This window comes from Fusarium proliferatum (assembly GCF_900067095.1).
Source record: "Fusarium proliferatum ET1 genome assembly, contig: FPRO_scaffold007, whole genome shotgun sequence".
Taxonomy (NCBI): Eukaryota; Fungi; Ascomycota; class Sordariomycetes; order Hypocreales; family Nectriaceae; genus Fusarium; species Fusarium proliferatum.
The window spans coordinates 2,406,114-2,433,293 of record NW_022194796.1 but is presented as its reverse complement, the minus strand read 5'-3'; the positions used below and the strand labels follow the sequence as shown (position 1 = coordinate 2,433,293).

Sequence of the window (27,180 nt, the reverse complement as noted above, 5' to 3'; positions counted from 1 at the left end):
CGGACATTTCCCCTCACTTCGCCAAGTCTGCTTCGTGCAGTCATCTCTCTCTTACACTCAGAAGACCCTTGCAGGTCAGCCTCACCAGTGTGGAGTAGTCGTCCTAATTAGGTCCCTGGGCTACTTAGGCAGCCAAATTTTATGGTGACTCTGCATGGAGCTGAAACTTGAACAAGTCCCGGATGCGAATATTACGTGATGTCGTTATTGAAGGGTAGTTGAGGGTTGACTAGCGTGAATAATCCCTGACAATACTAAGCTTGTCCTGCAGCGCAACATGAGACAATTCGAGGATATACTGCACACACGCTCTACCCCTCCTGTCAGCATGAGTAATCTTGACATCGCTGTGGCCAGCTGAAATGCAAGATGATAGAATCTTCATGATGGAAATGGGTCTGGAACCTCATTTGTGCTCCATGTCTCGACTATAGGATTACTAGTGGTGGATGGTACGGTCTGGAACTGCATCCCTCCTTTCGCGATTATTCTGTTGGGTTGCGAGCTGAAAACTAGCAGATACTCGTAGGATTTGCGTGCGTATCTCCTGGCGAGTCCCTCGATGTCAGCTTTATCTTATCCTCAAATATCTGCTCTTCTCGCATTCATCTCACGGTCAGTCAGTTTCCCTATCATCTCAAGCTATCTACAAACTACTTTCACAATGTCCTCTCAAGTCATCTACCCTAGCTCTGGTGTGACCAGCGCGCCGGACCAGACATCTAAGCGCGCACCAAACGTTTCGTCAACTGAGACCCAGCCGCCAAAAGACCAGCTCCCTCAGGACTTGGTCAATGCTATGCAAGCAATCTTTGGCAAGCACCCTGGCTACCGAACAAGTAAGATTCTTAATATAACAGACTAATATGAAGGCTGACGACTGGTGTTTGCAGCTCATGCCAAAGGCCTGCTTGTTGAGGGCACCTTTACGCCAACTGAAGAAGCCAAGAAGCTTTCCACAGCTGCCCACTTCAACAATCCTTCGACCAAGGTTATCGCGCGGTTTTCTGTCGGCGGCGGTCTCCCCCATGTTGCAGACGTGGCCGATGGTGCTACACCCAAGGGCGTTGCCATTCGCTTCCAAGTTGACGAGAACACTCACACTGATCTCATCAGCCACTCGTTCAATGGGTTTGCAACCCGAAATGGCGAAGACTTTCTGACCTTCCTGAAGCTCTTTGGCGCTGATGGGTTTACCGAGGCGCAGCTCAAGAAGGCCAAGGCTGGCGGCGGAGACTACTCAAAGGAGCAGAAGGCTTATGACCAGGCTCACGCTGCGTTTGTGTCGTTCCTTGCGAACCCTGAGCACAAGTCTGCTGCTGTTTTTGTTGCTTCAGAGAAGCCTAATCCTCATAACTACGGCACTATCACGTATTACGAGCCCAATACTCATGTCCTCACCAATAATGACGGCCGTGTCACTAATGTCCGCTACCGTCTTGACCCCACTGATGGAGAGCACCTTTACCCCAACAAGACTCCCGAGGATAAAGAAGTGCTTGCGAAGCTAGGCAACGACTACTTGGAGGATGACCTCCGAGAGCGCTTCCCAGACAAGCCAATCGTGCTTACCATTCAAGCACATATTGCTGGTCCCGACGATGTCCTAGATGACGCCACCATACCATATCAAAGCAAGACGTTCATTCCTGTTGGCAAGCTGGAGATCAACAAGGTTTCAGATGACAATGTGGCTAAGCAGCAACAGATCGCCTTCAAGCCTAACCCGGAGCAAGGTGGTATTGAGGGTATCAAGTCGTCTAATGACCCGTTGATTCAAGCACGGAAGGGAGTTTACTGGATCAGTTCGGATCAGCGAAGACATGAGAAGCAGGTTGAGTAAAGTTTTGTTTACAATAAGTTTAAAAACAGGCTATAGGTATATTACTATTTACTATCATTAAAATGAACGGAATCTAAACTCCGACAACGGTGCAGCCACTTCCATTGAGAAAGAAAAGCTGTAGGGTGGTCTTTGGGCTACGATCAAAAGGATATCGATGCTTGCATCGAGATATAAAATGGGGTCCAGATTAAGGACTTGAGCTGAGGGTACTGTATATGTGACACTTTGTGCTCGTAGAAAGTCAGCACGCTTACATGATGATCTCACTTTATCGTAGCGCACGTGAGGGATTCCACGGTACCCAAAGAGAAGCATTAAAAGTATTACAAGATAGTTAAACTGAATGTGTTCAGATACTTACTTATAAGCCTTGCATCCTGATTTCAGTCTGTTGTCAAATACCCATTTCCTAGGTTCTTTGCCGGTGGCGTCATCGACAGTCTAAGGAGCATAAAGCAAGGGAGAAAACTGCAATGTACACTGAGGATATGCAAACGGAGGCAATAGTGCAGGTTGGAGTAGTTATCCTCGAGAATAATTCAGAGATGAAAACCAAGTCGAAATATTGGTTTTCCTATCTTGACTAGCTTTTTCATGGACCATACAAGATACTGCGAGTATTCTCTAATTCATGTTCTTTTCTTCAGATTGCAAATCAGCCCATGCTGCTGTACGAACCAACGGTTCGATGTTCGCCACTCAGCCTCGGGATTCTCCAGCTCAATAGTATACTTCCTGAGTAACTGCGGCACCACCTTATGCATTTCCATCAGACTAATGTACTTTCCAACGCAAGTTCGCGAGCCTGCACCGAAAGACAAAAAGCTACTTTCCATCTTGGAGAGTAACTCGGCGTCTGCAGTCAACCAGCGCTCAGGAATGAAGCATTCAGGATCCTTGTACACTTTGGGGTCTGAGTGAAGAACCCATGGGTTGATGCCGACAATTGTGCCTCCGGGAATGAATTGCCCGCATATCTCTGCTCCCTGGGGCGGGACATGTCTCTCCATGAGTAGCCCGACAGAGGGATGTAGCCGCATCGCTTCTTTGATCACAGCTCCCATGTATGGCAGATGACTAGTGGATTCCTTGTATGAGATAGGATCGCTGAGCTTTCCGTTTTCATTGGCCGTATCGATCTCTTCCACAACCTTTGTCATCTTTTGTGGATGCTTGATAAGAAAGTAAATAATTGCTCTGAGAGCGATGGCGGTAGTATCCGATCCAGCAAAAACGTTGGTTGAGAGATGTGTAATAACATCTCGGGTACTCATCTTGAGCGGGTCCTTGTTCTTTACTGCAGCCCACTTTGAAAGGAAGTCCCTGGTTCCGTCATCGCTAAGCTCCAGTTCACCGTCTCGTTGAATAGTCGTCCGAGAATTGATGGCCTTTAGGGTGAAAGTCAAGACTGCATTCCACGACTCCATGGCTGGAATTAAATAGGGAAACAAAGGGTTACCCAGTAGAAACGGGTGCATCTCAGGGACCTGTCCACACATAGAGGCGTAGAAGAGGATGCCTTCAATGGTTTCCATCATTCCATCAACGTCTCCGCCCGTCTCTAAAAACCCGAGCTTCTGTGCAAAGGTTACTTCACCAACGACGTCGAAGGCATAATATTGAAGCCAAGCACCTAGATCAATGGGCTTTTGGGTCATGGCCCATTCGTCGAGACGTGAAGTGAAGAGTTCAGTACAGGAGTCCATTGCCTCTTCGGACCCGAGAAGACTGGTCAGGCTGTAAGCGTGCGCAACCTTCTTCTTCTGTTCACGGTGATAAACAGTGTCCCGTGTTGAAAAAAGGTTCATTTGCGGTTTCTTATTCCAAGAAATACTTTGAATAGGATAGAATGCCGACTGAAGAGTCAATGTAAATATAAGCATATAGCCAGAGAGGTTAATTGACCAACCTTGGTAAATGCGCCCGTCAATCCATAGATGGTTTTGATGGCTGCAGGATCACCAACAGATATAATGTTGGGTGCTATTCGAACAAGTGGGCCGTGCTTTTTGTGTAGTCTGATAGCTGTCTGATGAGATTGACCTTTGTAAACATCGTGAAGTCTCCAAAGCCTTGTCCACTTGGCGAGGGACGGTCCCGGAATACGAGAAAGACCAGGCCGATATCTATTGTAAACATAACTCAGAGCCAAGAGTAAGAAGAAGGATCCCACAAAATGATATTTAAGAGAGAATATGGTTGCTTTTACGACAGAAAGATTGACGTTAGGCATTTTATGGAAGTGCCTAGGGCTGGTAGAAAAGATATAATAAAGAGCTTCTACAAATGACTCAGAGGAGTCAAGACCGATGCGGGGAATAAAGTCAGAGCGAAAGAATGAATCAAAGTGGAAAAAAGAGCTGTTATATGGGTATGAAGATATCACAGGGCTGATGGCATCTATGCACCAAATACGACCTTTTTCGGAAGTCAATGCGCAATCTTCCCGATGAGGGGATACCCCGGAGAAAAGGAAACCCTGGCATCATACGCCAATCTTCGCGACCAATAGCAATAACAATAGATCTGCAGATCCGCTGCTCATTATGCAGCCCAGCCCATGCACAAGACCTCGCCTACCCCTCTGCCCAATTGCAGAGTTAGCATTAATCACGGAAATGCAGTGAGCTTGCATACTCGGAGGATACAGCGGCTACTGTTAATATTCTGAGAGTGTGATGCATGCTCTGATACGTCAGAAGTATCGAGCATCAGAGATATATACGGAGAACCCAACAGCGTGAGTTTAGGTAACAGTATTGCTGCGAGTCCAATATATTAAGGTGCTATCCTGCTCGATTTCGAAGTCTGGGGATGCAGCATGTAGGTATTTGGCCAAAACGAAAGGAGAATGCCATATCAGCCGCCTTGCTCTACCGCCCGCCAAGCTTGCCGAAGGCCTCCTCCACATTTGTTGGCAGCACATTTGACATTCCAGGCATGTATAAATCGATTTTAAGGCCACTGTTCGTAGCAAGCTTCTCATAAGACTGTTTATTCACATTAATTATCTTCTTTCAATACGTGCGGGGTGCTCACCTTTTGAACTTCTTCATACTTGGCCAGAACAGGCTTCAAGTCTAATGCAACAGTATCAGGAAGAGGTGCACGTTCGTAGACATTCGTGATGATTTTTGCGAATTGGCTAAGACCTTTGGAAAGCTACAAGGTCTAAATGTTAGCAGCCGCAAAGTGCATCCTCAAGCCGTTGGAATTTACCGGGCCGATCAAGTCCTGGAGGGCCTTCTTCTTGGTGTCATCACCAGAGCTGTCAATTGCCGACTGGGAGTCGCCCATAGCTTGAAGGGCACTCTTCAAGTTGATCGCTGCGATATTGATGCGAGCCTTGAGATATGGTCAGATGATGTTTATCATGGGGGCCATGGAAAGGCGGTACCTGTCCAGCTTCTGATTGCGCATCACCTCGTAGTGCAGCACAAAGTTGTGCTACAGCAGATTCAACAGCGCTGAGGTTTTGGGAGATTTGTTTCATTTTTGCGATGATTTAGTGCGATAGATGATGATTCTTTACAATGTTGGATGAAGTCGGTGAGGAGGACAGAATATTTAATTGATGTCAAGCCTGATCTAAAAATGGCGGGGTGGGGCCGTCAGGCACCGATCTTGTTCGGTAATTAACTATCGTTAGCCCATTCGAGAAATCTATTCTATTATTGCCGAGAGATACGTGAATCTTTGTTGATCTGTACCAAGTTATTGAGGTGCCAGGGTGTCTAACTGAACATTGGTGGCCAAAGCGATCTACGCTAGTCTCGCCTCACATTTTCTAAAATTATTGGGTGGCATCAAAAGCAATTCGCATAAAGGCTCAAGTGACCGGAGCCCAATCAGCACCTATTGTCGGGTTCTGAAATCTTTCAGCTCCCATTTTCAGCCTCCGCATTGGTAAGCGAGTCGGCCGCCCAAGTCAAGCCCGTGCGTCTATCATACCCGTGAACCAGGCTCCTGGGTTTCGGGGGCTGATGCAATGTCCGTCTCCGGAGCCCCGTGTCTTTCGATCATCAACTTCCTGATCATCATTCTGGCCCCCTGGAATTAACAACCACCAATGCCAACAGCTGACTGAAGTATGCGTCCTCATCGGTGAATTGAGTAGCCGGTACTTACTCGCAGATAAATTCAGGAATTTCGACCTCCCTATACTTACACGCTAAATGAACTGGAGTATATCCTTCATCATTGCGAGAATGAATATTCGCACCTGCACCGAGAAGAGCTCACCAACTTTGACGGTACCATAACGACAAACAAGATGTAATGAGACCATTTCATAATCGTGAGGCTTGTAGAGTTCTGTTGGCCAAGAGCAGACTCAGACTCTCCGGGGAATCGAAGCGGGCAGCAGGATGCACGACGGATGAGCCTTCGTGTGATGCAAGTGATGTAAGCATCAGCTGTCAGGTCTATCAACTCAAAGTAAAACCCTTATAAAAACATTAGTCGGTATTTTCAAGCATATATCCTCAATGCATTTGTAAATATCTCAAATCTCTTATGATTTCTTGCGCCGCAATTATAAATAGCGAAGTTAATGTAATGCTTTGTCCTTTTACGTCTCGCCTAAATAGAAAAGTCTGGGGAACGACAACATGTCATCAAAGGTACAGAATTCAACAGTTCCAAGCTCAAAGTCTTTCTTTATCTTTGGCAGCCAGCCCGTAACGGCTTTCTCAAGCTCAGCCTGATCGTCGCCTTCCAGCCATCGAATTAGATACGCTATGCTGACGTGGAAACGGTACGTCAGGTGGTTAGGGGCGCGGAACCCAAAGGCGTCAGCGAGCCTGTCGCGCAGTCTTCTCATGCGTTTTTCCTCTTCGTCTGTCGCTCCCACAATATCGAGTGCCATGCCAAACTGACCAAATTGGAAACCATTAACACGCATCTTGTATGGCGGTGCCAGACCCTCCGCCATCAATGAGAGACCCAGACTTTTCACAGTCTTGGAAAAGTTCCTCGTGCATTCGTCTAAAGGCAGCTTCTCCAAGCCTTCTGGCCACATGCCAGGTTCGGCCTCTTCTTCGCGGACGCCGTCGAATACCGTCATGTGCCACGAATCAGGTGGGAGCAGTCGGAATCTTTTCGAAAGTGTTGGATGAGAGGCGATGGTGTTATATACATCCCAAAGCCCGAGAAGGACAGGCGATTCAGCGGGGATATGACAAACAGTCGTATTTCCAGGATAACGCAGGGGATTTCCGTCCGGAGAAAACTTGGTGTGTACAGCCGGTGGATAAACTTGGCCGTCAGTCGCCATTTCGGCTACAGAACCGAAAATCATTTTGCGTCTTGCGATGTCAAAGTTTGCGCTGAAAACCTATCAGAGAAGAAAAGGGAAATGTGATTGACTGTCGTCGGTCCGAGAGCTTCTGGTCTTGGGTTTCTTATAGATCCCATGTGGACAAAGGCTAACGGCAAAAGGCCTATAGTTTCGGCACAAGATAACGCCTCGGCACGAGATAGGAGCTTTGTGACTTGATCATTCCTAGGCTACTCCGTGCTGCCAATAAGAATACAGCGTTGACGAAATCATGTCAAGGGAACCATGTTGGCGCACCAGAGCGAATACGTAGCCTGGATAAGACTCGGCTCGAGATAAGCATTCTGTAACTTCGATAGATACTTACGGACTAGCGTCAATTAGCTGGGAAAGCTTAATGAATATTTGCCCACGGGGAACATTGGATGAATATGATTGGCGGTTAACCTTTATTGACTGGCTGGTCGTTTCTTACTGCCGAATGTATGAGCTACGGTTGTGTATATTGCGTCCTACTATATATATCATATAAAGACGTTGATATTAGCATTACCTGCCTGCCTTCACCGTCACCAAACTAAAACAATCCGGACTACATAGACAAGCAAACAGAACCAATGTCTCATTCCAACAACACGGCCAAAACCCTTGACGGCCCCGCGACTACTCAACTTGATTGGATCGCCGACGCGCAAGATGCCAATGCTCAAGAGCATGACCTCAAGTTCTTCGATGCCCTGAAGCTGTATCGTAAATCAGTTTTATGGGCTCTTCTCATGTCTACCGCCATCTTCATGGAAGGCTATGACACAATGCTCATGGGCAATATGTTCGGCCTGCCAGAGTTCCGGAAGCGCTATGGGCAGCCTGCCAAAGGCGACACTTATCAGATCCCGGCTCCTTGGCAGGCTGGTCTTACCAACGGCAGTGCTTGTGGCCAGTTGGTTGGCTTATTGGTGTCTGGTTATATGACCGAGAGGTTCGGCTTCCGCAAGACCATGACCCTTGGTCTGACTGCCAGTGCTGCCTTTATCTTTTTCCCCTTCTTTGCTCCTAGCCTTGCGGTGCTTGAGGTTGGCCAAGTTCTATTTGGTGAGCTGATCAAAACCGTTGTCATCATGACCCTATCTAATAACTCAACCCTAGGGGTTTTCATGGGTCTCTACCAGACGATTCCTGTCGTGTATGCTAAGGAAATATCACCCGTTTGTCTTCAGGCTTATTTGACAACTTGGGTGAACACCTGCTGGGTATGATGTATCCGAATGTGCGATCTGTAATAGAGTGAGGCTGACGATGTTTAGGCAATCGGTCATCTTATCGGCGCTGGCATTCTTCGAGCCCTTCTCGTACGTGGCGATGAGTGGGGATATAGAATTCCGTTTGCCATACAGTATGTGAAAAGTGTTTGGATTCCGTTCTAACAGAACATATCGGCTAACACATGGAAGATGGGTTTGGCCCCTTATTCTGGTCCCAAGCCTCTATTTCGCACCTGAATCGCCGTGGTGGCTCGTCCGAAGAGGAAGATTGGAAGAAGCAAAAAAGGTACTAAAGCGACTCACATCTACGGAACACGCTCACTTCGACATCGACAAGGCTGTCTCTTTTATGGTAGTGACGACCAATTTCGAGAGGGCCATTAGCGCTGAGACATCATACCTGGCCTGCTTCAAAGGGACCGATCTGAAGAGAACACTGATTGCAATTGGTGTCTACTGTATTCAGACTCTCAGCGGCAACCCTCTACGGAGCTACTCAACTTATTTCATGGAGCAAGCTGGCTTTCCAACAACTCAAGCGTCCAACATGACCATTGTCAACTATTCACTGGCATTGGTTGGTGGACTCGTGTCGGTAAGTTCCCTTGCCAAGATTAAATTAATATGTTCATTAACAGAAACCTTAGTGGCCACTGTTAACTCTTTTTGGCCGTCGATCTATATATGTCTGGAGTCTTTTCCTCATGCTTGTTCTCATGATACTCATCGGCGGTATCGGAATTCCTCAAGCTAACTCCTCTGACCATTCATATTCGTGGGCCATTGCTGCCCTCCTCATCGTCTCGTCATTCCTTTACAACGCGACGATGGGTCCTCTGACAAACGCGATATGCTCAGAGGTCCCGTCAACACTCCTATGCAGCAAGACAGTCGTGCTTGCTAGATGGTTTTACACAATTACTTCAATTACCGCTGGCGTTCTCACACCATATCAGCTCAATCCGACCGCTTGGAACTGGGGAGCCAAAACAGGCTTCTTCTGGGCAGGTGGTTGTCTTATTTCCTTTATCTTTGCTTACTTCTGTGTGCCGGAAACAAAGGATCGCACAGCAGCCGAGGTGGATATCTTGTTCAACCGTAAAGCAAGCCTGCGTTCTTTCTCCAAAACTTCCGTTGATTTGGTAGAGGCTGTGGTTGGCGACAATGGCAAGGAGAGGAACTAAAGAAGATAGGTGGATAATAGCCCATTAGTCTAGCCTTTTGACAAGATTGGAGAGGTGAGTCTTTGGTAATAGAATATGGAGAACGAGGCGTTATATAGTATTAGTCTAGTAAATCTAGGTCAATTCATGAGATCCGTTGACTTCCCTATAAAAAAGGGGGCGGCCCACCAAAATACCAAATGCAAAAGTATTTAGACGTAACCCGCCTCTCCCTCTCGATCTGTGCCTCCGAGAGGGCCCTGCCAAAATCTGCAAAGAACTTACTCCTATATGATGCGCCACGTATGTCGCGAATTCTCTCGACGGCCCACTGATTTTGCTCTCGGTCCATACACTCAATCGCGCAAAGAAAGAGGGCTCGAAGATATCCGGGATTCAGTCCTTTACCACGGTTTTCTTCCCAGTCATCATCCACAATTTGCTTAATGGACTGTATTGCCTCTCTCGACCCAGTCCATTCCGTCAATGGATCCCCGAGAACCCGATCTATCTCAACATACTCTGCATAATAGGCTGTATTGCATATACGAATGAGATCTATGATGATGTTTGCAATATTGGGCGCCAATTGAGAACGGATATCTTTGGCTGTTTGACGTTGTATCATCGATCGACTTTCCCATAAAGCCTGAAGTTGTGATTTGATTACAGTGATATTTCTGACGACTTCATCCTGGTCACTTCCAGAGTTACGCGTGCGACGATAGTGTGTCTCCTTTGCAATTCTTCCAGATATAATCTGCAACTGAAAGTAAAAATCAAACAATGGAGCACTGAGGACTTGATGTAAGTCCGTCGACACATCCTGCCGATGGCCTGGTAGTGTCTCCAACAAAGGCAGTGGCCCCTCGTAGTTTGGCAACATCTCGTAGAGTCCTTCTGAGAGCAGTCCTCTCCCGCCACCTCGGTTGGTGATAGTTTGGATGATCTTTAACCATGTAATCAGACGTTTGCATAACGGCGGATGTGTCAAAGGGCTCTGTGCCCAGGACTTGACCCTCTGTAGCAAGGCTTGACTTGGATCTTTGAAGGCAATAGTCTCCTCATCAGAAAGAATAAGCTCGAAGACACATAAAATGAATATGGCTACTAAGACTGTGCTGAAATCATGGTTATGTTCATCCAAGAGTTCGTCAAGTGACGCCCTGGCATGAATAGCGTAATCTATAGCCCTCGCTGGTGATAGGTTATACATCATAGTATGATGTAGTGTAGATATGGCAGTGATAGCTTGGCTGACGGCTCGACAAGACTTATATCGCTCGACAATTTGGTACTTTGCATGATGCCAATTGACTCTGTCGAATGGCGTGATGCCAGGGCACTCCACCAGCCCCAGAAACACTGTTGATGATTGAAGATGCTCATCATGCGCTCTGAGAAGATCCATGGTTGTGCATAACTGGATGTCTCGCGATATGAGGCTCGACGTTGAGTCCGTTTCCGGTTGGTTATCTTGAGTGGATAGCGGACCGCCGCTCAGTCCCTCCAACCCAGTGTCAATGACCAAGGGTGCATCCAGTGACCAGTTGTCGGGGTGATGAGATGCATTTTGGCGACTTGTTTCTAGTGGAGAGACCGTGCTGGAGGTGCTACTTTCACAATATCCGGAAGACGGGGGAGTGGGCTGAGGTACAGGTGCGACTTCAATCGTTTCCTTGGCAGGCGAGAATTGATTGGAATCTTTTGAGACTCGCTGTTGGGCTTGTTTTGGTTTGTACTCGCAGAAGCGCTGTGACTTTGTGCAGTTACGACAGGTCGGCTTCGCTTCGTCGCATCGAACCTTTCTAGATCGACAGGTCAGACAGCCGGTCCGCACCCGGCCGCGGTACTGTTGCGGCTGGTGTGTTCCATTCGTTTCTGACATTGCAATCCTTGGCCCGGAGGACGGATGAACAAAGAGTACGATACGAAATTGCCTCAGTCTTAACGTACTGTGCCATCCCTTGACTAGCCTTAAACAGTAGCATGTAGTTGCATCGTCTGATTATAATTAGGACCACGTGGGGCACCCGATATCGCTAGCCGAGACTTCTTATCTCGTGCCGAATGGCGAAATGGGGTAGGCTAAATGAGACCAAGTCTCAATCCCCAAGAGCGAACCCAAAGCCGCATTCGGTGAATGGATATTTATTCTCGCCTTGCCTCATGGAGTGTCGTGGCTGCTTCATCCACTTCCCAATATTACACGACAAGGCCTAGAAAGCATTAAAACGGACACTTGTCAGCCAAAATGGCCAGTTATGATTTGCAAAATATATGTGCTTTTTGTGTTGACGTCGCAAAAGAGGCTGGCGAGATGATTTATGCTGCACGGCCAACGTTGTCAACCACATCCTCAAAGAAAAACAGCCAGTATTTCTCCTCCAATTCTTAGCTATCTTACTAACATTCTTCCAGCCGCAGATATTGTTACCGAGACAGACCAGGCCGTCGAAATGGTCATCTACGAAAGACTTCAACAACAGTTCCCAACGTTCGCCTTTATCGGGGAAGAGACATTCAAGGATGGCACCACCCTCACCGACGAACCAACATTCATCGTGGACCCGATCGATGGCACATCCAACTTTGTTCATGGATTCCCAGTGGTCTGCGTGTCCATAGCTCTCGTTATACATAGACAACCTACTATTGGCGTGGTTTATAACCCGTTTCAAGATGAGCTTTGGAGTGCTGTCCGAGGCGGAGGAGCATTCGTCTCACAAGGTAGCTCGACGCCAAGGAAATTGCCACTTAGTTCGTTACCTCTAGAGAATCTGCAAACAGCCAGTATTGGTTTGGAATGGGGCAGCGATAGAGAAGGTCCCAACTTTGATCTGAACCTCAAGGTATTTACAAAGTTGGCCAGGACTGTCGCCTCAGGGGGTCACTTTGCCAATTCTCTCCGTTTCATGGGCTCAGCCGCCATCGCAATCTGTCGTGTTGCCGCAGGGCAGCAGGATGCGTTCTGGGAATGTGGCTGCTGGGCGTGGGATGTGGCAGCAGCCTGGTGTGTTTTATTGGAGGCTGGAGGTATCATGGTGGATGGACATCCCGGCAAGATGCATCCTCCTCTAGATAATAGACGATATCTTGCTGTTAGGCCGGCGACCACTGGGCAGCAAGAGTTTGTAGAAGAGTTCTGGACCGTAATTGGAGATAGTCGGTCAACCTATGGCCCTGGCTGAAGTCGCATTGAGGAAGTAGTCAGAAAGATAAATGTGCATAAACTGGAGGAATGAGGGGAGAGTAAAGTCAAATTGTACATATACTGGATTGACTTATTGGCTTTAAAGTCAACTGAAATCGAGGCCCATCATTTACGCTGTAAGAGAAACCAATCTTGCACAATTAATATATACCCTCTAGTATCTATTTTGCCAATGGTGCTTTATGGCCTTTGCTCTTAGCAGCCTGGATGAGTGATCGAAAGCTATGCTGATGCTTTGCCCCTTTCCCAGCTGGTTCCAGGCACTTGCTTCTGTTGTAGTACGCCGTCTGCAAACACTTCTGGTCCGTACACCATAGGTTAGAAAGTCTGGACTCTATCCACCTCTGCATTTCAACATCCCGAGCTATGGGAAACGGCACCTGGCTGTCCATGACCACGGTGATGATAGAGGCTATGCGAGCGTACATTTTCCAATTGATAAGTAGGCTGTCAGGGCTGGAAGGCCCGCCCGTCTTTCTATGACTGGCTTCTTCAGATCGCACCTCGGTAAAGATCAGTTCACTCAGGTAAGCCCCAAGGAACGGGAGGTGAGGCTTAGTTGAGGAGGCGAACAAAGCGCGAAGAGTCCTGCGGTTCTGCGAAGGGTCGATGATTCTTTTCAGAGACTGCAGTATCTCGATAGCTGGCGGCGAGACATGCTGCCACGAAGCCTGAAGCCTGATTATAGAGCTATCATCTAGGCCAGAAGTGACAGCAACTAGACCATCAAAGTTCCCTATCTGGAACATATAATTTGCAATTAGTATCCATTTTTCTGCAGCAAGTCCACGGATTCTGGCATCAACTTCTACCAGGATGCTCTCCTTGACCCAATTGCAGATGCTATTCGTGAGATGACACATAGCGACCACATTAGGAGACTCTGCTGCCCCATTGCCTAGCCACTTCCCGCCGAGGAGTTCGCTCGACTGAATGGAACAGAAAAGAGTCATCTGCTTCACAGAGATCTGGGAAGCAAGGTATACATATGACATGTGGTGAACAGCCCAATTCTCATTTGGTTTTGAGACGCTAAACCTCGATGGACCCTGTAATGAGCCACCATCACGATTGTGTTCACACTTCCTGCAGTCTGCGTCTTGGGTAGTGGATGGAGCGTCAGACTGCTTGCTGGCTGATTTTGACCTGGCACGCTGCAGAACGCTGAACAGCAATGCCGAAGATCGTGGTAAGAATTGGTAGACTTGTTGTTTGAGGAAAGCTTCCAACGAAGCCAACACTTGTGCATCTGCGCCTGGATCCCAATTCGAGTCAAGCCAGCGCCGGAGAAGATGACATACTCGAAACCGCACTTTGTTCTGTTCTGGCTCGGGGGCGAGCTGAGCCAGATCGAATTGGAACACCAAAGCAGTGAGCAGCTCGGGTGCTGTGCAAAGCAGCTTCCAGGTGAGGAAGAAGGTAGACTCAAACTGATCTGTCTTGGACTCGTCTTCGTTGTGGGTGAGGTATTTGACGAGTTCTGCTAGCGAAAAGTGGCCCCTTTGAGGCCTAGACAAAGCAAGACTTTCAGGGTCGGAGCTACCGGCTGTCCCTCCTTGTTGTGTAGTAGTCTCGACCTTGCTTTGTAATTTCGGAAAGATTTCTGATCGGACTGTTTGGATGGAATGTCTTGTGCTTGAATCTGCGAGCGCAAATCGAACATTCTTTTTCTCTTGCGCAACGCCAACATCTGTCGTGGATTCGATCGACTCTTCTATTTCGACCGTTTCGACGAGACTGGAGCGAGAGCTCAAGCGTGACTTGATCCCGAGAACAAAATTCATAAAATTGTCTGCGGAGACTATGATTCCCCATGTCAATTTCTGAAGCTCTGTGGCAGAAGTTATCGCAGGGTCGGTGCCATCTTCCGGTTGGTGAGACACGAACGACTTTGTGTTCTTAATGTATTGGTCGAGGAGGGAAACGCGCTTAAGGAGCGATAAACGAAGTGTCTGTAGGTTCTCGGCGGTATCTATCGAGAGATTCATCGATCTAAGGGAGTATTCGAGCACCTTGAGACGGGGAATCAGTTGGATGGAGTGATAGAAGATAAGAACTGTACGTACTAGGACTTTTTACAAGCTTTCAACAACCTGGCTGTTGCCTTGCTTAGTAGTGCGCAGCTTTGCTTCCATGGCATTGGCATCATCTGAAAATGGAATCATGGTCTGTAGAAGCGGTCTCATCGGCTCTGGGCTATAGAGAAGACAATAGTTTGATGGAATCCACCCTCGACGACCAGTCTTCAGGATATTGCCTTCGCCCCAGCCAGAAGGCTCGATATGGTGAATGATGGCCAACTCACCGGGGCCAAAGGAGAGTACATGGGTGATAGCTGAGGGTGCGGCTGGGGGCTCAAATGCATAGCGGGTACGCACGAAGAAAGGAGTAGGAATTGAGCGGAAACGGTGGAGAGACGATGAATCTGTTTCTGATTTTGCGAGCATGGTAGTGTGTATTGTATGAGATGTGAATGCTTGATTAATTGTTCGCTTGTAGATGAGAATCCAACGACGCCGTGGTGTCTCTTAAATGTCCATGTAGATAGGGTCTAAATCGACAGTCTTAGAAATGGCCCTATTTACTAATCGCCTTGGTTGGCACCACTTGTAAGGGACCAACAGCTTGGCTTGCGCCATGGCGGTGGGGCAGAGGCTTTTCCTCAGTCCTTGGATTTTGTTTCTCCCCTCTTGTTAGCGATAAGCGAAGCCCTCGGGATCCCCGCCACAGCATTCCTCATCCAGCCTCTGGCAGTTTGCTAGGGGCCCCTGGTGTCTATCATTAGCCCAAGCACCTCAACCGCGGCTAACATGAGTATCCATATCCAACGCGTTGATTCAATTTTGCCGTCGACTAAACCCCTGCTGTTATTCAGAGGCTGGGCTAGTGCTCGGCCGAGCATGTCTAACAGCCTTGCGATGATCCACCCTCCAAAGTTGGACGCTCAGGCCTCAATTCAGGCCAAACATTGAGATCGTTCTTGTGGATAACACGTCGTTGCTCCCGGGCGATCCCTGTGCGGAGAGATATATGACTCAGAATGTTCGATACGTTGGTCTCGCTGGTGCCAAGATTATCATCATCTTCCACGAAGCCCAAATGCCGCATGCCGCTTCAATACTTATCAACTGTCGCTTTGGAAAAGCCACCAGGCTTGGCCAACGGATTATCATCTGAGATTGCCTCTTTTGAGACGATGAAACTGCCTTGCCAGGATCCCTGGCCCCAGCAGCGACAGTCATGCCATTTCTCCACTCCAGAACTCCCAAACTCGTAGGCCAAGATGGATCCGTCTTGTATTGTAGATTCGGCTTCAGCTAGACGAAGATGCTGTGAGACGAAGACAAATTTACCTTAAAGGTACGCTTCCAAGACAACAAGAGCATCTTTTGTCGTCTCATCAGTGAATGTCGGTGGGGTCATTCTCATGATGGTTTGACAAGACGATGTATATCGGGGAACGTCGCTTGCGGGCGTAATATATGGTGCCCCGGTTTGCTACGTATATCATGGCGTTTACTGGCTTCATGCACAAGGCAACCACTACATGCTGCTAATGGAGGCCTCTCAGAGCTCTGAGCCTCCATCCCATCCACCATAACTAGAGGCTGGGGAATAAGGAAATCTTGAATTCATTCAAACACTGCCTGGACTTTCAAATTCTAATTGTTGTCTTTCTCAAACATCTTCCGAGCCATGATCATCGCTTGGGTATGCAGATACTGTATCTCTTTCTCCAGACACTCGTTACGCTTAGTCAGAGCCTGAATCACAGGGTCCCGATCTCGCTGTAACTTCAAGGTCTGGACCTCAAGACCCAGCCGCTGCAGGTATTGCTGTTGGACTCTTGCCTCTCGACACAGCATTCTGCGTGAAGTGTTTTCTTGTAGGGGTCAGTTATTTTGTTCAATGTTGACGTAGAGCATGCATCCTTTACGAACCGTTGGTACGAGTGGCCCCGTGCTGCTTCGTGGCTTGGCGTGACATTCTGTTGACCTGGAGCTTGAAGGATGTTGGCTTGGCTCGGTTGGAGAAATCAATGTTTTTCATTTTGCTCTGTAATACACCAAGAACAGTCGAGCCTTGATATAGCTTTTAGCAAAGGTCTCCATATCGAACCCTGACGCCTGCAATACTATCAAAACGAGGTTCTTAACGTGTAGATCCAACCTGGCTCATAGTCAACCGTCTGTGCACATGGGCTAGCAGGCTGTCATGAACCGTTAGTCTGCGCCAAGTTCTTCCGGTTCCGCGATGCTTTTGAATCAAGTATCTCGTAATGTTTCAATTCGATCTGCCCCTGTTTGTGGAAAGTCTAACTGAAACCAAGGATCACAAAGGATCACCAGGTGACCACCAGTGACATGCTGTGGGATCCAAGATATCGTCTGATGTTGTCGGGACCAAGGCAGCTGAAAAGACACAGCCTAAACGCAGAGATCCACCGCGAGCCTCAGCCATGCTAACCTGAAGAAGCCTCAAATGTGTTCCCCAATGATCAATCCATGGCACTTGATCGGTGCGCGATTTAGTGCATGTGTTAGTGTAAGCCATTGGCCAATGGAGACTCGACCAGATCGGACTTGTCCGAGCCGATATAGAGCCGTAATTCCGAGATTCGCGGATTGTTTGGATGCTAAATTCCGAATGCTGATTAAGCTCTCAGCCACAAGTCGCTACGACAGGTACAAGTGTTTGCACACTAGACAAATCGAGACAGTTTTGGAGAGAAGCATGCCAGTATGATATGTCATAACCTGATCTGGCTATCCATGTACATTGCAACGTTTCATGTTGGCCATTGCCGTGTTATAATTCCGGTGTTGGCAGCCCTAAAGCATATTCTCATGGTGGCAGATCATATCTCCGCGGGCGGGATTGCTTGACACTCCGTCGGTTTAGCAACAGCTACGTCAGCCGTTGGCCTAGTACTGCATGCAATCCTTGTTGGTCCGTATAATACTTGGAAATTGTCGTAGCAGTGAGGGGAATAGGGCTGTGTTGTGATCACCCTGGCTCCACAAACGAGCCACGACCCGACCCTTCATTTGGAGCTCAGCCTGTCTTCCGACTTCACACACGACGTCACTGATCTCCTCATTGTTACCGAGGTCTGTATTTCAGTCCAGTGATGTGGCGTGGCTTGCATCAGCTCTTGGCCAGGTTCAACTCTGATAGCATTTCCATGTCATCTCAGTTCATCCGAGGATCCTCAATTGCATGTCAATGACCATAACATTGTATCCATTCAAGAGGTTGTGGTTAAGCAAGCACGGTGGGAAAAGCCCTGTACCATGACCCTGCCACTGGCTATACTAACTTTCTTACCCTGCTATGATCGCCAGGCCTGGCTGTAACTGATCTACTGTGCCTCGAAGATCTTGTTCTAAACACAACTGTCTGGCTGAGAACAAGAACTATCACGTGAGGGCCAAATAATGTTGATGCAATCACTAGTATTAAGCCTTTTTCCCCTTCCCTTATGAAACACAATAACGGCAAAGCCTACGGTGTGCTCCGTATCATCCGGGACTCGGCGGTGCCACAATTATAAGCGAGTGCGCGCGGGAGCGACTTGTTAGTAGAGAGATCAATGGAGCTACTAAGCACGGTCCGCCACTGTGGATTGATCGTGATCATCGTGGAATATCGGTCGACTAGTCCCCTGTGAGTCTATACCCACATATATGGTCTTCGGTCTGCCCGTTGGCTTGGCCGTTACTAGCTCCACTAGGCGTTTTCGCTTTTCCAAAAAGGGCCATGAGGCATTCACAACATCCTGATAGTTAGCATTATTCTATTTGTAAGTAAGAAACGCCCGTTGTCACCCCTGTCACTCGCTGTAGTGACGTTGGGGGGTTGAGAGAGGCTTCTGCCCCAAGACAGAGTTCAATTGCACAAATCAACGCCTACGGGGAATATACTCCTTACTCTCGCTAGTGTCTAAAGGTATCACTTGTGGCTGAAATGTTAGATATTCCGATGGCTTACCCTAATGGGGCAGTTCCATCCCAGGACAGATAGCAAGCTTCTACATGACATGGCCGGGGAGTGCATGAATCCTTCAAGGACCTTTCGCCTAAGTTTTGTATCTTTACTCAAGGTCCTCTAAGTGGCGGCCGCCGACATAGACGCTTTCTCTGTTAGACTCCAAGGCTTATGTGATCAGCATGCCTTCGCCGGTTTCGATGCCAGTCGCCATTTCCGATGAACCCCGAAGGCTAAAACGACATGGAATACGTTTCTCCAAATGGATCATGGTTACTTTAACGGAAATTCCGTAGTAAGTCCCAACATGTTTAGATCCGCGACACCTGCGAGGGCCCAGAAGCAGTGAACAAGGCTTGGAAATCAGTCCAGAGCACTAATAACGGAATAAGGAAAGGTGTTCGTGTTGGTATATGGTATAGGCCCTACTCCCACGTTAACCAGTACCAGGGGGCCCATGTTCTCGACCAATGGTACAGCGGTCAATCGCAACAATTTGACCTAGCTTGAGACCACGTACCGCATCGCGGAGGGATCACGTAAGTACGAGACCACTAGGAATATGTCCAACTTGCTTGGATGTCGGAAGGCCAAAGTGTGTATCATGAAAAGCTTTCTTGGAAGGGCACCGAGCATCGGATCTTACCTAGAATGGGGAGGAACGTGTGAATGGCTCTGTAGCATCATCCAAAAGATACTTCATACACCTATTTTAGCTGAGGAACCGTTGGCCATGGCGCCCGGAGGTTGTAACATGGGCCCAACGTCTTAGACACCATCCAGACAGGGAAGTAAGCCCAAACAATTTTGTTTCGCTTTTTGAGGAAGTTTTTCTCGTAATGGTCTGGGATAGATAAAGATATTGCTCAAGCGGGCAAGCAATAGCCTACGGCTTGATGCAAGTGCTTCCTTTGACTACCGTTAGCTATTAGGGATATAAAAGCCCTGGTACCATCATAGCTCTTTAGACTGTTACCTAGCCACACTTTGAAATTTATAATGAGATTGTGGCTGCCTTGGAAATAATTGAAATTTCTCTGGTTTCATGTCTTTGGTACCTGGCAAGACTAAGGGGAAGGGCAGCAAACCTGGTCAGTCTCAGTAGCCCAGTCCTCATGAGGTCAAAATCCATGAGTTGTACGTTATCATCTGTTAAAGGGGGACATAGCGCTCGAGTTGCAGTTCTTGGCTAATATTATACTTTGTTTACTTTGTTCTCCTCAGTGGGACTTTGCTGTGGGAGGCGCAATTGAACTGCAACTTCTTGAGGAAGTGGGTTGGCAATCTGAAATTCAATCTCAGCCGCGCACCAACAACAGAGCCAGATGGCGTTTAAAAAACCCATATCACGCTCCCAAACGTTAAGGATTGCAAGGGATATCTTCAAGGACGAGGCAAGGCATACCGCACGGAATTGGTCCCTCTTGACTTTGTAGCATTCCTCTCCAAGGGAGTTATTGAGAGGATATTAGCTTTAAATCCTAGAAGAATGTAAGGCACCAAACAGAACAGCTCTCTGGTTTAACTGACAAGTACTGTAAATATTATATACGTATTTTTCATCATTATTTGATAATTGGTAAACTTGAAGAGCCTCGATGTCGAGCAATGTGCTGGGCCATAAGGAGAGAAAGTTATGCAGACAATCTAGCTACACCACTCTCGCCTCGATTTTCTCCTGTGAAAAACTCAAATGCAGTTATTGAAGTTTTACGAAGCGGTAAAAAATTACTGAGAAGTGAGAATTGGATGCCGGTAACGATAAGCGAGCTCTGCATCAACAGCTAGGAATCGGCCAACTTAGCTTTACTCAATTCCACAACAGTAGAGCCACCCCAGAGAGGAAATTACTTAATCCGACTCCGACAGACCTTCGGTTCTCAACACGTGATTCTTTGCCTATGGCATCTTAGCGAGCATGCTATCCGTAGTTTTATACTGCCTCTAGCATTGAGTTCTAATTCTAGGAAATTCAAACAACGCCATCTGTCACCCAGTGAAGGACATCACTCCAGGAGTTGGAATTGATCTTCTTATTGTTTCTATTTCAAACTGCACATTTGCCTAAGCTGTCGAGCAAGTGATGGTCTCTAACCTCGGCGAAAGTGGTCTTCCTCCTGTAGCTGTTGATCTTTCTTCCCATTCCCCTTCAGCTTCCTCGTCCTTTTCCCCTGCTCATCAATCATTTCCTGCTTCTGAAGTCCATGATGCTCTCGGCCATTCCCATCATGATCCACGGCCAACAAAGCGTCAAAAAACACAAGCATGTCTGCGATGTAGGAGGCGCAAGGTAAGTCACTCTGCATTGGTCTATCGCCCATTGGATCGATCAAGTAAGACTTATCGAAATCGCCTATAGCAAAAATGTGACTACCGCAAGCCCTGCGGTAATTGCGTCAAGGCTGACGAGCAATGCTTCGCTGCGTCTTCTTCTACTTCTACCCGCCCAATTGCAGAAGGTCCAATCCAAGATCGTGTCGACCGATCAGCTGAGATGGCTGCCCTTGATGAGCGCATCTCCCGAATTGAGCAGATGACACAGCGATCGAGCCTGAGAACTGACCCTGGCGAATCTGATAGCTCCCAGGCTCATGTCCAGCAAATGCCAGCTCTTGACGCCACTGCTGCATCGCCTTCCATCCTGGCGGACACATCGCATTTGTCAAGGAGTACACCGGCCATGGCACTACTGGCTGCTTTTGCGGCACCAATCTCGGAAATCGGTTCGCCTAGTGTCACAGCAGATGCCATACAAAGAACTTGTCCCCAAGGAGAGCTCGACGATATGGTTGACAGTGCGACAGAGGAAACACTATTCAGCATCTACAATGACAAAGTTCAATGGCGATACCCTTTTCTCCGCCTTTATCAGCTTAGAAACCGCCACGAGCGATCGTCTGAACCTTGTACCCTATTCTTTATCAGCATGATCTACTCGATCAGTCTGTTACTAGGGAAGAGCGGTCCAAACCTCTTTTCTGGACTGAAGCAGGAAGATTTCTACAGCAAAGCCGTCACGCAATATCTCGCGCATGTCTTCAAGGAGCCTGACCAGTTGCTCCACATACAAGCATATCTGATCATTGCCATGCATGCTATCTACTCGCCTTCAACAGAGCGCATTATTACGATCACATCAGCCGCCATGAGGTACTGCGTCATGGCTCAGCTGCACTGTGATTCTGCCGAGCCCGCTCCTGTCGACGTTGCTGCCCGTATTCGAATTCAGCTTCGTCGGCGCATCTTCTGGTGTACCTACAAACTTGATCGGACGGTTGGTGGGACGTATCACCTGCCCATGTCCATTCCAGACTCCCAGATCAGCGTCAAGATGTACGCCAACATTGACGATATGGAGCTCGATGATAGATGTAATAACGCATTTCCCGATGAAGTCCAGGGAGTTTCTCGCTTCACGGATGTGTCAGCGGCTCTGCATGTTGTCTATTGTCGCCAAATCCAAAGCGAAATTCTCAACTCTACGCTCCATCGCGATTACAGCCAACATCTTGATCAGAATGATGGTTGGCGCCTTCGGGTCCTGGAAAAGCTTGATCGGTGGAGATCACTCTGGGATCGATATGCCGACACTCCGTCGCAAAACCTTGCAGGCAGTGACTGGATCAACATGATGTACAGCTACAGTCTCAGCATGCTCTATCAACCCACCAAGACTTCAGTCTTCTACTCAGCAGGGACCTGGACCGTCAAAGCCTGTATGCAAGCGTGTCTCATATTCCGAAAGTTTCAAAAAGACACCACCGTTACCGACCTCTGGCTAGGGCTCATTGCCCAGTTCAAGTGTGGCGTGTCTCTGCTGTATACATTCTTTGCTACCCCGCCTCAGATAAGGCCAGCTATATACGAGCATCCCGATATTCCTGAGGCTGTGAGAGCATGCAGTATCACTCTCACGCTCATAGCTGAGCGTTGGCCTCAGGCTAAATGTATTAGAGACACCTTCGATATTCTTGCTCGTGAGGTTCCTCTGTTCGAGAATGCGTTGGCTAGAACTGCCCCAGATGGACGGAGGGTGAGACCGGAAGCTAGAAAAAGCCTCCTCTCGTTACTCCAGCAGATCGAGCCAATCGTTGTCCATAGAGATACTCTACGTATGATCCGGGAGATTGCGACAGAAGACTTTCCTTTTCATGACCAGGCGCCACAAGCTCCCGTCATAGGCCAGGCGAACAGCACTTCGCAAGGACATAGATACGATTCACCATCACAGCAATTGGAGATTCCCGTCGACTTTTTCCAGCCATTGACCCCCTCAGCCTTACAGCTGGATGTTGCTGGGCCTGGACTTCAAAGCATAGGAGACTCATCCGTCGAATTCCCTGCGTACTTTGACTTGGCAGACTATTTATGAAACCCAAATTGGACAGCTGGAAATACTTGTGACGATAGTAGGCAGATAGCTTTATGTGGTTATAATATCAAGTAGCCAATGGTTTCAATTGAGTAGAAATGGTATTCCTAAGGAAATGCCTGTCTCATTCCCTGTAGGCAATGTCGCGCCCTGCTACTACATCGAAGAAAGCATCAGCTAGATGACCCCCGCGCGAGATTGGATTGCCTTTGCCGTCTTTGGGCATGCTTGTAATGGCTGGCGCAGCGACTTCACGTATATAGTACGCCATGCCCCCCTTGGCAAATCTATCAGCAAACTGTCGGGTTTGTACACTAGGACCTTGCATAGCCCAGACGGGCTGGAACTGCCACACGACGCCCAATTTGGCGATATCGGAATGAAAGGACTCGACCTCCTCTGGAGAATAGCCCCCCTGCGAGAAGTCGTAGGACCCAGTGAAACCAAAAGCGAACATACGGTCAGGGTAAACTGCTCGTATGGCGGTGTGGAACTCGTGCATGTCTTTCTTATCTGTTGATAAAACGTTAGTGGTGTATAAAACAAGGAAAATGTAAATTTATGAGGTGATGTAACAGGTTGAGAATCATCTTACTTGGCTTGTCTGCATTTTCCTTGTTAGCTTGAAGCGCACGCGCGGTGGGGAGATGGATTGGGCATTCGTATCTCACCTTGGCGACTCCACGAAAGGTCCCCTAACGGAGCGGCAACGAGGCACCGGTCGATGACGGCTTGGGATGACCACTGCCACATGTATTGCCCCAAAGGTGTCCTCGGAAGCTCCCAGTCAAACACAACGCGCTTTCCAAGCAAGCGCTCCGCAAGTGCTTGTCGCTCACGCAGTGCCACAACCTTGCCAATAACACTGTCTACGTAAGGCTTGTACTGGTCATCGGTGGCGTGGGCTCGCACAGCCTCGTCGAATGTCATCAATCCAGCAGCTGCTTTCCACTCTGACTTTGCGGTGGAATATGGTTTCCCAGTTTTGGCAGCCTCGGTTATGATTTCGGCGAATGGGCGAATGGTTTTTGTGGCACCGAGGACGTATGGATGATCCCTGGGATCTGATACACTGTATGGTTGTGTCTGATGAGATCACTGGTACTCTTGTGGTTAGGGTCGGCTCTGCTAACTTACCTTGTGATGAACTCAGCACCATGGCTATCGCATCTACATAGTAGCATTGTATCGACACTACATTCGCGACTAAGTGACTAGTTCCAAATGATGGTTGAATAAAGATACATACCCCATTATATCAAAGGTCATCCTCACAGCGGTCAATCTTGTTAGGTACTCCGAGGTCGGTACAATAGTTCTCCCCTCTCCATTAGTAAATTTCTTAAGACCCATGGCAAGATCATCGATGTGAATCATGGCGACACCAGCCTCGACAAAGCTCCGAACCAGCTTCATACATCCGGTGAGGGTTCCAAAGCCCATGTCTGCATCTGCGACTATAGGAAGCATGTAGTCGATACATTCGAGGTGTTTGCGTTCTTTCTTGGGGTATTTCATGCGCAGCTGGTTCTGGCTCTGGTCCTGGAAGAGCTGGGTATTGAATATGCGCTTTACGATCGATGGCACGAGGTCGGCCGGGTAGTCCGCGTGGTCGTCGCCGGGGAAGTTGGCTTGAGCATGGCCGGCGAGCCCGCCGGAAACGTATATAGTTTTCACTTCTAAGGTATAAGAACTTGGAATGTTGAGGAGGTAGGAAATCTCACTGGAGGTGGCTATTTCTCTGGCGACCAAGGGCTCCGTTGTGCCAAACGTCAAGTCGTAGGTACCATTGGCATTGTGTTCTTTCAGCATACGCCACAGCTTGAGGCCCTGTGCACTCGATGGGTACTCGATCTTAAGTCCAACGTTCCGCAGGGCTGCGATGGACTCGGCTGTGTACGGTCTGCAGGGTAAGTTAGGCCTCAAGGATCAGGGAGGAGGAGGTAGACACCAGCGAATTTTACTAACCGTTTAATGTGTTTTTGACGATCTGTTTGCCACCAGGCTTCGAGTTGCCGCACCTCAGCGAGAAAGGCCTCGCTCTCATCATCAATGCTTTCCCACTTTGCAGTCATGATGAGTTCTTCTTTGAATATGGTAAGAGAGAAGAACCTGGACAGTCCAAGTTGGTGAGAAAGCTAAATGGGAGATACTTGTGGTTACACTTGGGCCTTGGCCGTGGGGCCTGGACATGGGAGAAGGAAAAACTTAGGGCCTTGATCCTAAATGACTAAAAGACTTGGGTAAATTACTATGAGCTTTAGATAAGTTTTACTGAGATTATTTTGACACCGTATATGATGGTCTGAATGTTTTCTTGCCCCCGAGGCCGGCATGGATTATGATAAGTGCCCCGTGCCCACTCTAAGCTTGTCTGGGGTGCAGATAGCACAGACCACGACACGAGTCAGTTCCACCAGATGATTACGATCCTGGCCGTTCAAGTGGCTTATCGGAGCTGTCGGCCTCTTCGGCCCCATCGGACTCGCGCCGACTCTGGCCAATTTCTCGCCAGTTTTCGGAGCTGACGGCGCCTACCCGAAACTAGTTTCATATCACGATGAATGTCTGTGTTTTTTACTGACGCGAACAGATCTATATGGGCTTTTGCTCTGAGACTTTATCTTGTTTTTCTTGGGCTCAATTTTCATTGGCTAGAGCCAACAATTCTCGTCCATCCAGCTAATCTTTGACCGTTACCCGATTATCATTCACAATGACTGTTGTGTCCAAGCTTGATTCTTCTGACAAGGCACGCAATATCATTGCAAGGGAGACCAATCGCCTCAGAAGTCAGCTTGAGAAAGTGTGCCTCGACATTCATTCACATCCAGAGCTTTGTTATGAAGAGGAATTCGCACACGATACCATATGCGACTTCCTCGAGAGGAACGGATTTACCGTAAAACGTCACGCATATGATATCTCAACATGCTTTGAGGCTGAGATAGGCAACGGCGAGCATTTCATTATATACTGTGCAGAGTACGATGCGCTTCCCGGCATAGGGCATGCCTGCGGGCATAATCTCATTGCCTTGTCAAGTATCACCGCGTTTGTCACTGCAGCAAGGGCAGCTGTGGAACTCGGTCTTCTTGGCAGAATTCGTATCCTAGGAACGCCCGCTGAAGAAGGAGGAGGCGGCAAGATCCGACTTCTCGACGCGGGTGCATTTGAGGGAGCAGCGGCAGCACTCATGTCCCATCCGACCAGTATGGGCCGTATCAAAGAGGTTGAAGGTTTAGCTGGAGCAGCTGGTCTCGTCACTGTCGCTGCCACAAAGCTCACGGCCAACTTCTTTGGCAAGGCTGCACATGCTGGTGCCACACCTTGGCAAGGCCATAATGCCCTCGATGCTGCCGTTGGCTCTTATGTCAGTATATCGATGATGAGACAGCAAATTAAGCCGGCGGAACGTATCTCTGGCATCATCACCAATGGAGGCACTGCCTGCAACATCATACCTGAAAAGACGAGCATGGAGTACAGTATCCGCAGCAGCACGGCGCACGAGTGTAATGACCTGATTCGAAGGGTGACGAATTGCTTTGAAGCTGCAGCGGCCGCCACTTGCTGCCAAGTTAAGACAGAGACGTAAGTGATGTGGACTTTGGAAGCATGTGAACTTGTTGCTAATCTCTTTTACATATCGGCAGACCATTTATATACAAAGACCAGATCCTCAACTCGGCGCTTTGCGAGACATTCACCTATGAAATGGCTCTTCTAGGCGATAGCTTCCTCCCTATGGCGAAGGAAGCCGTTTCAGCGGCTACTGATATGGGTATGTAAACACTTGAACCCGACAATCATATCAACTTGAGCTGACATCTTTATCTTCGGAAAGGTAACGTATCTCATGTTGTCCCGTCATTCCATTGCTCCTACGGCATTCACTCAGACAATGCTTCAAATCATACCGCGGGGTTCACGGCTGCCGCAGCGACTCCTGATGCACTTGAAAGAGCTATTAGGGTAGGGAGAGGACTTGCTATGCTAGGTATTCGTGTCTTGGTCGACAGTGATTTAAGAAGAGACGTGAGCGTAGCGTTTAAAA

At 48.3% G+C, this 27,180-nt stretch overlaps 12 protein-coding genes across 12 annotated transcripts; 5 read left to right on the top strand and 7 right to left on the bottom strand.

Annotated features, from left to right (window-relative positions):
* Positions 1-664: 664 nt before the first annotated feature.
* On the top strand, positions 665-1,843 carry FPRO_07343 (uncharacterized protein; the record flags this gene model as incomplete). The annotated part of the gene is made up of 2 exons (XM_031218477.1): positions 665-839; positions 894-1,843. The coding sequence occupies 2 exons, from the start codon at positions 665-667 to the stop codon at positions 1,841-1,843; spliced, it is 1,125 nt and encodes a 374-aa protein (XP_031084331.1).
* A 632-nt stretch (positions 1,844-2,475) lies between these two features.
* On the bottom strand, positions 2,476-4,079 carry FPRO_07344 (uncharacterized protein; the record flags this gene model as incomplete). Its single annotated transcript, XM_031218476.1, has 2 exons — positions 2,476-3,702; positions 3,756-4,079. 2 exons carry the CDS (start codon positions 4,077-4,079, stop codon positions 2,476-2,478), a joined length of 1,551 nt encoding a protein of 516 aa, XP_031084330.1.
* A 640-nt stretch (positions 4,080-4,719) lies between these two features.
* On the bottom strand, positions 4,720-5,339 carry FPRO_07345 (uncharacterized protein; the record flags this gene model as incomplete). Its single annotated transcript, XM_031218475.1, has 4 exons — positions 4,720-4,836; positions 4,886-5,008; positions 5,066-5,191; positions 5,244-5,339. The coding sequence occupies 4 exons, from the start codon at positions 5,337-5,339 to the stop codon at positions 4,720-4,722; spliced, it is 462 nt and encodes a 153-aa protein (XP_031084329.1).
* A 1,077-nt stretch (positions 5,340-6,416) lies between these two features.
* Positions 6,417-7,121, bottom strand: FPRO_07346 (uncharacterized protein; the record flags this gene model as incomplete). Its single annotated transcript, XM_031218474.1, has 1 exon — positions 6,417-7,121. The coding sequence occupies one exon, from the start codon at positions 7,119-7,121 to the stop codon at positions 6,417-6,419; it is 705 nt and encodes a 234-aa protein (XP_031084328.1).
* Positions 7,122-7,741: 620 nt separating this feature from the next.
* Positions 7,742-9,570, top strand: FPRO_07347 (putative Maltose permease; the record flags this gene model as incomplete). Its single annotated transcript, XM_031218473.1, has 5 exons — positions 7,742-8,216; positions 8,271-8,374; positions 8,429-8,517; positions 8,576-8,981; positions 9,034-9,570. The coding sequence occupies 5 exons, from the start codon at positions 7,742-7,744 to the stop codon at positions 9,568-9,570; spliced, it is 1,611 nt and encodes a 536-aa protein (XP_031084327.1).
* A 145-nt stretch (positions 9,571-9,715) lies between these two features.
* Positions 9,716-11,437, bottom strand: FPRO_07348 (uncharacterized protein; the record flags this gene model as incomplete). The annotated part of the gene is made up of 1 exon (XM_031218472.1): positions 9,716-11,437. One exon carries the CDS (start codon positions 11,435-11,437, stop codon positions 9,716-9,718), a length of 1,722 nt encoding a protein of 573 aa, XP_031084326.1.
* Positions 11,438-11,803: 366 nt separating this feature from the next.
* Positions 11,804-12,740, top strand: FPRO_07349 (uncharacterized protein; the record flags this gene model as incomplete). The annotated part of the gene is made up of 2 exons (XM_031218470.1): positions 11,804-11,921; positions 11,971-12,740. 2 exons carry the CDS (start codon positions 11,804-11,806, stop codon positions 12,738-12,740), a joined length of 888 nt encoding a protein of 295 aa, XP_031084325.1.
* A 184-nt stretch (positions 12,741-12,924) lies between these two features.
* Positions 12,925-15,210, bottom strand: FPRO_07350 (uncharacterized protein; the record flags this gene model as incomplete). Its single annotated transcript, XM_031218469.1, has 2 exons — positions 12,925-14,775; positions 14,857-15,210. 2 exons carry the CDS (start codon positions 15,208-15,210, stop codon positions 12,925-12,927), a joined length of 2,205 nt encoding a protein of 734 aa, XP_031084324.1.
* Positions 15,211-16,425: 1,215 nt separating this feature from the next.
* FPRO_07351 (uncharacterized protein) lies at positions 16,426-16,813 on the bottom strand (the record flags this gene model as incomplete). Its single annotated transcript, XM_031218468.1, has 2 exons — positions 16,426-16,646; positions 16,705-16,813. The coding sequence occupies 2 exons, from the start codon at positions 16,811-16,813 to the stop codon at positions 16,426-16,428; spliced, it is 330 nt and encodes a 109-aa protein (XP_031084323.1).
* Positions 16,814-20,834: 4,021 nt separating this feature from the next.
* Positions 20,835-23,123, top strand: FPRO_07352 (uncharacterized protein; the record flags this gene model as incomplete). The annotated part of the gene is made up of 2 exons (XM_031218467.1): positions 20,835-21,041; positions 21,111-23,123. The coding sequence occupies 2 exons, from the start codon at positions 20,835-20,837 to the stop codon at positions 23,121-23,123; spliced, it is 2,220 nt and encodes a 739-aa protein (XP_031084322.1).
* A 124-nt stretch (positions 23,124-23,247) lies between these two features.
* On the bottom strand, positions 23,248-25,198 carry FPRO_07353 (uncharacterized protein; the record flags this gene model as incomplete). The annotated part of the gene is made up of 5 exons (XM_031218466.1): positions 23,248-23,636; positions 23,795-24,195; positions 24,261-24,317; positions 24,373-25,026; positions 25,092-25,198. 5 exons carry the CDS (start codon positions 25,196-25,198, stop codon positions 23,248-23,250), a joined length of 1,608 nt encoding a protein of 535 aa, XP_031084321.1.
* Positions 25,199-25,839: 641 nt separating this feature from the next.
* Positions 25,840-26,915, top strand: FPRO_07354 (uncharacterized protein; the record flags this gene model as incomplete). The annotated part of the gene is made up of 2 exons (XM_031218465.1): positions 25,840-26,717; positions 26,780-26,915. 2 exons carry the CDS (start codon positions 25,840-25,842, stop codon positions 26,913-26,915), a joined length of 1,014 nt encoding a protein of 337 aa, XP_031084320.1.
* Positions 26,916-27,180: the final 265 nt, after the last annotated feature.